At 39.2% G+C, this 8,304-nt stretch overlaps 1 protein-coding gene across 1 annotated transcript; it reads right to left on the reverse strand.

Moving 5' to 3' along the window:
• Nucleotides 1–531: 531 nt before the first annotated feature.
• LOC109211887 lies at nt 532–1,521 on the reverse strand. The gene has a single exon (XM_019375483.1). The coding sequence runs from the start codon at nt 1,238–1,240 to the stop codon at nt 770–772; it is 471 nt and encodes a 156-aa protein (XP_019231028.1). The 5' UTR covers nt 1,241–1,521; the 3' UTR covers nt 532–769.
• Between the last annotated feature and the right edge of the window lie 6,783 nt (nt 1,522–8,304).

Here is an 8,304-nt window from a genome sequence, read left to right on the forward strand (position 1 = left end):
ACATATTATTAATTATAACATAAATATAAAAATCTATAATTTTACTTTCCTTTATTTCATCAATTAACTCTAAGTAACAAGACATTAATGATCAAATTTATTCTTTTATGTACAGTTTTCTCTCTCTAAGTTGATATTTGATAGTTTTGGACAAAACTTTTGTCAACAATTATTTTTAGTTTTGTACTTTTGAGTACTTTAATTCAAAATATTATATTTTATGACTCGATGCACTAGTTAGTATTCAAACCTAATAAACCGAATAAATCGAAACCGAAACCGAAAGGAGAAAAACCAAACCATACCAAATTTAACTAGGTACAGTATTGATATTGCATTTTAAGAAACCAAATACCGGAAATACCAAAACGAAATGTCTAAATAACGTGTTGTACCGATCGACGAACACCCCTAGCGAATAGTACGCAAATTAATGAACCAAAGGTGAAATACGATATGATGAGAACCATAATAAATATTTTCTCAAGGGACAAAAATTGCAACTTTTAGCAAATTGGATTACTCCCCGTCTAAAAGAATGCATTAGTCAAAATCTTCCATTTAATTGAATTTAACATATATAATGAAAATAAGCCATTTCCTCCAAACGGACTTGAGAATGCCGAATATTACAAACCACCAAAACTACTCTATTTGCCGTTCTTTTGATAAGAATAACAATTGTCAACGTTAACTTTTATATACAAAAAAACCCAAAGCAAAAAATAAGAAAAGAGAGAGAAATCAAAGATCTCTGCGATCTATTCCGTTATTGCAATATAGGGCTTGTACTATCTATAAATTGCACATCGAGCCCATCTTCCAGCTCATCTTCATTTCCACATCCACAATTATACACAAGAAGCAGTTGATCTTCGAGATATCTCTGCAACAACAAACTCCCTTGACTACTTCCATCTATAACCTCTTCCCATGGCGTTGATCGCCGGCGGCGGCGGCGATGACATAGACGGTAGCAGATTTCGGCAGCACAAATGAAGGGGAAAGTAGCACAGAAGAGAGGAAGAAGAAAAGGAGAGCAAAGAAGGAGGCACAAGTAGCGACGGAAGCGGCGACGACTTAGGCAAGAGGTGAGGATCATTGTGGAAAAGGAAAGTGGAGATGGTGGGGTGGTTTGGTTTTGATCATGTTGAAGTGGGAGCAAATTCTGGTTCTCAGGGTAATAGTATTTGGTGGGGTTGAAATTAGAGAAGCAGAAGAAGCACCACCAGTCCCACATGACTTTTGGCTAATCTTTTTACATAATCAACGTGTGGGAGAAGGGAAGATGACTCATGATAGCGATGGACAAAGAGAGAGAAAACTGACTTGATTTTTGGAGTGTGTGGCCGTGTGGGGATGCTCGTTTTCGTTTCTTTCCCTTGCTTTTCCGTCCAGCTTCTTGTTTTTTTTTTTTTTTTTTTTTTTTGGTGTCCAAATAATGAGATTGAGCTTTTATGTGCTGGCAAATGAATCTGAACATGTGATTGCTAGGCTACATAGATCTAATTGGAATGAAACAAAAGTAAGGGCCCGTTTGGCCATAAATTTGTTTTTACTTTTTTTCAATTATTTTTTTTACTTTTTTCAGAATTAACATTTGGTCGTGAACATTTTTTATTTTACTTAAAATTGAATTTCGAAAATTTGGAAAACTCCAAAAAATTATTTTTCAAAAGTTTCACTTAAAATCACTTACAAACATTCAAAATAGCTCCAAATTGTGTTCTGTCCAAACACAACTCTAATTTTCAAATATCCACTTGAAAAATATACTCCCTCTTGCAATTTATGTGAACCTGTTTGATTGGGCACGGAGTTTAAGAAAAAATGAAGACTTTTGGAATTTGTGATCCTAAACAAGTTAAAAAGGGGTCCAGAGTATTTGTGTGGTTATAAAAGTTTCTCACTAATGGTAGAATTGAGAGTTAAGCTAACTTGTTTCCAAATTTAGAAATAGCCATTCTTTTTGGACCAAAAAGGAAATAGGTTCACATAAACTGGAACGGAGGGACTTACTTTTTTCGGAATTTCACAATTCTTTTGTCCAAACATCTACTAAGCACCCACACGAAAAAAAAAAAAAAAAAAGTATACCACCGTCTCTCCTTGAATCAACTCGCTCGCCATGAGTCACAATTTCCATACTTCTCCGTCTCAAAGTTTAACAAATAAATATATATTTTAAAGTCTATGTGATTATAGATGATCTATCCCAAGGATAAAATGAGAAGATTAAAATAAAATTATTTTTATTTTTAAAATATATTTTTTACATACTAAAAAGGTATATTACATAAATTGTCTTTTATGTCATCTATGAAAGTGTACGAATTTAATGAGCTAGGGCAAAATTATATAGGCCACACTCTTCAATGTTTTTTATATATCATTGAATTACATAAACACATGGAATTCATGTGGTTTGTCATTTTTGTGGGTGACTCAAGACCAGTAGTGCATCAAAATTGTTGATGTTTGTCTTTCCTTTCAGATTACAACGAGTGGGAGTTTTTTCAGATGTCTGCTCACTATAACTTCCTGTAAGCATAAAGTGAATGGGAATTCAGATGCAACAGTTCCCCTTCTACTGTCATCAATGCAGAAAAGAAACTTTGATAAATTATTAATACCTACATAAATTAAATCCTTTGAGTTTCATTTCGCAAATATAAAAAACAAGGACTATCTTTTTGCTAGATCAGATGCTTATATTAAACAATTAAGTAACGTGGGAGTTATAGTTGTTATAAGCTAGGACTGTTTGAGCGGACAAGTCTCCGGAACAGTCGTTATTGAAAGCAAGTAACAAAAGGACTCGAAGCGACACATATTTGTTCTTTATTTGGAAAAGGCATAAAAACACCCTTAAACTTATCCAATATTTTCAGTTACACACTTATTCTTTCTAGATGTCCTATATCCCCCTAAACTATTTAAAGTGAATATTTCACCCTTAAAATGGTATACCCAAATCTTAGTTGTGCTGTGAAAATACTCACCTAATTAAATTATTGTTTATCTTTTTATCTTTCTTTCTTTCCCTATTCTTCCTTCTTCCAACATGTTATTTTAGACTACACCTAGACACAAAAAGGGGGTTGAATTGTGTCTTACCTGATTTTTACATTTTCAAACAATCTGGTTCTTTGAACTATTCAAACAGACACAAGCATAAATAATTGCGGACAAGTAATCAACACAGAGTTTTTACGTGAAAAACCTCCTTGCTCAAAGGAGTAAAAATCACGACTTGCCCAATAGGATTTTCCTCGAATCTCCAGTAAACTTCAAAGAGCAGTTTTAGATTACAACTCTATAACAAGGGGGACTAACTCTAGTACCCTAGCTAACCCCTATAATCAATCCATGGTAGCAACCCCTTCCCAAATTAACTTTAGCCTATGAATCTTACAAAAACAACGTTTCACCGATTACACTTCTTTAAAAGCAAATATGTTACAGTTCAGAATACTTGACTCAACCTAACAACTAAAGAAACTATTACACTTCTTGAAAAGCAAATATGTTATAATTCAGAATACTTGACTTAACCTAACAACTAAAGAACTGAGCAGCTTCATCTTTAGAATCTGGTTCTTCTAGGAGTTTCAACTCGCATGAGAATTCTTGCCTTTCGTGTTCGATCAGCATTCTGCCACTGGTTTGCTATGAACCTAGTTCACCAAACCCATTTTTAGCTAATACTCAAATCTGCTTGTGAAGATTTTGGTTTCGCCCTGAACATAGTAAACATGAAAATAAAATGTAATATTAAAAGAAGATCTGCTTTCGGGAGAAAATAGGAAAATAATTCATATAATCTGTATGAATTCCTAATGGAAAAATTTTAAGAACCCTAGTTGTATACGGTAAAATCATGTGTCCCCGATTTTGTGGGCTCGAGGGTTCACATCGAGGAACAGAGGGTTCGCATCAAGGGATAGACTCAGTACGGAGCGGGTTCGAGTTCGAGGGCAGAACATAAGGCTCGAAGTTCGAAGTGCACGATGAGTACCGAAGCCAAGTATGACCAACCCCGAGGTGGTGCCATTATGGGTTTGTAACAAAAAGAGCAAGATTCTCGCCATATCCCCAAAAGCATGGCGTAAATTCTGAAATAGATTCGTACGGGTTGGTACGAATCCGTACTAGGCGGTTATACAGCTGTCCCAATTAGATTTTTTACTATAAATAGAAATGTACCTTATTTAGGGTTCCACTATTATATAAAGGGGACCCCAATCATTTGTAACCATCATCAATCATTGGCAATGAATATACTCTCTTACTTTATTGCTCATATTTTATCAGAATTGTCTCTCAGTTTCTTTATCTTTATTTTACTGTTCTTGTTGACCAACCTCGAGGCCATCAAAGCTCGAGGTTGAGACTTGCTTAAACACTGGTTTGATTCAACTTACTTCTATCATTTATACTTCAGATTTCTTGGTTATTAATTAGTATTGAATTAAATCACGTATCTTTAAAATCATAAACAAGTTTAATTGTTACTCGTATTTTCGAGGTAAAAAGTTTGGCGCCCACCGTGGGGCTAAAGATAATAGTGATTATTTTAGTACTAATTCTGATAACACACGTTATTTTCACACTTGTTCTTGTCAAGAATTTTTGTTCTTAGGTTAAAACATGTCAAACTCACAAAACGCACCCGTACACAGCGATGACGGTCTTGGATTTCACGGTGAAAACAACAATGTGATCACTCCGGGGGCCGGTGTACCACCAATTAACCCTGGGGATGTGCCAAATGTGGAACCAGTTGATGTTAGCTCACACATTGCTCTGAATGCAGATTTAGGCGCTGACCCCGAAGGAAGTGTACGTAGGGAAGCCCGATCTGGTGGCCAAGGAACACCGGGTGTAGGAGATGGAGGAGTTAGCCTTCAAGTAATATTCAAAATATTACAAGCTCAACAGGTTGTCATCGCTCAGCTTCAAAGTCAGCATAAAACTCCAAGTGTGGTCGAGCCGGAAATCACTCGCCGTACTGAGCCGGTGTCTGAAAGATCAAACGGTAATGGCTCGGGGACTGACCCCATGATTATGTGATTGCTCTAAGAACTCACCAAAAGAATCGAGTCGGGGGAGAAAAATATTGAGGATAATGACAAAAAGGTGGAGACGTACAACTCTCGTGTCGATCAAATACCAAAAGCACCCCCGGTCTTGAAAGGTTTGGATGCCAAGAAATTCATACAAAAGCCATTCCCTCCGAGTGCGGCACCGAAGCCTATTCCTAAAAAGTTCCGCATGCCCGTTATACCTAAGTACAATGGGACAAGTTACCCTAATGAACACATTACCTCGTATACTTGCGGGATTAAAGGAAACGACCTAAATGATGATGAGAACGAGTCGGTTTTGTTGAAAAAATTTGGGGAGACCTCGTCAAAAGGAGCAATGATTTGGTATCACAACTTACCACCAAATTATATAGCCACCTTTGTGAAGGAACACGCCGGGGCTATAAAGTTTGCGACGAGGAAATCGAACGTTTTTAAGATAAGATAGAGAAATGATGAGATGTTAAGGGAGTTCGTATCCCGATTTCAAATGGAGCGAATGAAATTACCACCAGTTTCGGATGACTGGGAAGTGCAAGCTTTTATGCAGGGGTTGAACGAGCGGAGTTCGGTCGCGTCACGACAGTTGAAGCTAAATCTGATCGAGTGCCCAATTGTGACTTGGTCAGACGTATATAATCATTACCAATCAAAGATCAGGGTCGAGGACGACCAGTCGGGAGCCCCCTCGGGTTCAGTTCATCCTAATAGATTGGCAGCTAAAGCCCTGAGGGATAGGGACAGGGAACCAAGATCAAACAGGGAGCGGTATCAGCCATATGTCGAACGGAGAAACAACGGTTCGGGGCGTAACGCTCCTTGGAATGATCGAAGAAATGATCGAGGTCAAAGCTCTCAGGGACTTATGAGTAAGAATGGTTTTGATAAACACACCGATCCCGCGGGAGCACCTCGATTATCGGAGTATAATTTTAGTATTGATGCATCGGGGATCGTATCAGCTATTGGAAGGATCAAAGACACAAGGTGGCCCAGGCCTATCCAAACCGATCTTTCTCAAAGAAATCCAAACTTGATGTGTAAATATTATGGCACACATGGCCATAGGACCGAAGACTATAGGCAGCTGAGGGAGGAGATAGATCGATTGTTCAACGAGGGTCATCTTCAAGAATTTCTCAGTGATCGAGCTAAGAACCACTTCAGGGAAAGAGACGCCAACAAAAAGAAAGAGCAGGAAGAACCGCAACATGTAATTCATATGATCATTGGCGGTGTCGATATTCCACAAGGGCCTGTATTCAAACGTACCAAGGTGTCAATTACCAAAGAAAAACGAACTCGGAGCTATGTGCCCGAGGGCATCCTATCGTTCAATGACGAGGAAGCGAAAGGCATTTCCCAGCCGCACAATGACGCCCTGGTAATTTCTATTTTGTTAAATAAAATTCAAGTTAAGTGTGTTCTCGTGGATCCAGGTAGTTCAGCAAATATAATCAGATCGAGGATCGTAGAGCAGCTCGGCCTGCAGGACCAAATTGTACCTGCATCTCGAGTCTTAAACGACTTCAACATGGAAAGTGAAACAATAAAGGGGGAGATAATCCTACCAGTAAACGTGGCCGGGACCATCCAAGATACAAAATTCCATGTCATTGAAGGTGACATGAGATATAACGCACTACTCGGGAGGCCATGGATCCACAACATGAGGGCAGTTCCTTCAACTCTTCATTAAATGATGAAATTCCCAACAGTGGATGGTGTGAAAACAGTTTACGAGAACAACACGCCGCAAAGGAAATGTTTGCAGTCGAAGAGGTATTACCGGTATCGGCGCCTTCGACCTCAAAAAAGTCGAGCACCAAAGATAAGCAGACGGCCAAATAGCAATCACCGTCCCCAGCCTCGACCGAATCGGAGAAGCAGGTAATCGAAGAAGAAGAGGATCTCCTTACTCCTCGAACCTTCGTCGTTCCCGAAGAGTCCGATGCAACCAAGTCAACGGTCGAGGAACTGGAACAGATCATATTGATCGAATACATGTCCGAGAAAAAGGTATACTTGGGAACGGGATTAACCCCTGAACTCAGGAAAAAACTCATCCAATTTCTTATCGATAACATGGATTATTTTGCGTGGTCCCATTTAGACATGACAGGGATCCCACCGAAAATAACAACACACCGGCTAAGCCTCGACCCCAGGTTCAAATCGGTAAAGCAAAAAAGGAGGCCCCGGTCCAAGGTGAAGCATGCATTCATAAAGGATGAGGTAACTAAACTTCTTAAAATAGGGTCTATCCGGGAGGTAAAATACCACGAATGGTTAGCCAACGTAGTTGTAGTCCCTAAAAGGGGGAACAAACTTAGAATGTGCGTAGATTATAAGGATTTGAACAAGGCATGCCCTAAAGACTCTTTTCCACTGCCTAACATCGATCGTATGATCGATGCCACGGCCGGCCACGAGATCCTCACCTTTATCGACACCTACCCGAGTACAATCAAATTTAGATGAATCCGGAGGACCAGGAGAAGACCTCGTATCACTAAGTTTGGAACATACTATTACAATGTAATGCCCTTCGGGCTAAAAAGTGCTGGAGCCACGTACCAACGCCTAGTTAACAAAATGTTCGAGGAACAGATAGGTAAACCAATGGATGTTTATATTGACGACATATTGGTTAAGTCCCTGCGAAGAGGACCATTTAACTCATTTGCATGAAACATTCAAAATCTTGAGGAAGTACAACATGAAGCTTAACCCAGAAAAATGTGCCTTCGGAGTCGGCTCGGGCAAGTTCCTCGGCTTCATGGTATCTAATCGGGGAATCGAGATCAACCCCGATAAAATCAAGTCCATCGAAGATATAACAATCATGTATAGTGTGAAAGCCGTGCAAAGGTTAACAGGACGAATAGCCGCCTTGGGTCAATTCATTTCGAGGTCATCAGACCGAAGCCACAGGTTCTTTTCCTTGATAAAAAGGAAAAACGATTTCGCATGGACCCCGGAATACCAACAATCACTGGAGGAATTAAAGCGATACCTGTCGAGCCCACCTCTTCTTCACACTCCGAAGGTAGATGAAAAGCTTTACTTGTATTTGGCTGTATCCGAGATAGCGATAAGTGGGGTACTGGTTCGGGAAGAGCAAGGTACGCAGTTCCCTGTCTATTACGTAAGTCGAACTCTAGGAGATGCTGAAACTAGATATCCACACTTACAAAATTTGGCACTTGCATTAATA

Source organism: Nicotiana attenuata, unplaced genomic scaffold (genome assembly GCF_001879085.1).
Source record: "Nicotiana attenuata strain UT unplaced genomic scaffold, NIATTr2, whole genome shotgun sequence".
NCBI lineage: Eukaryota > Viridiplantae > Streptophyta > Magnoliopsida > Solanales > Solanaceae > Nicotiana > Nicotiana attenuata.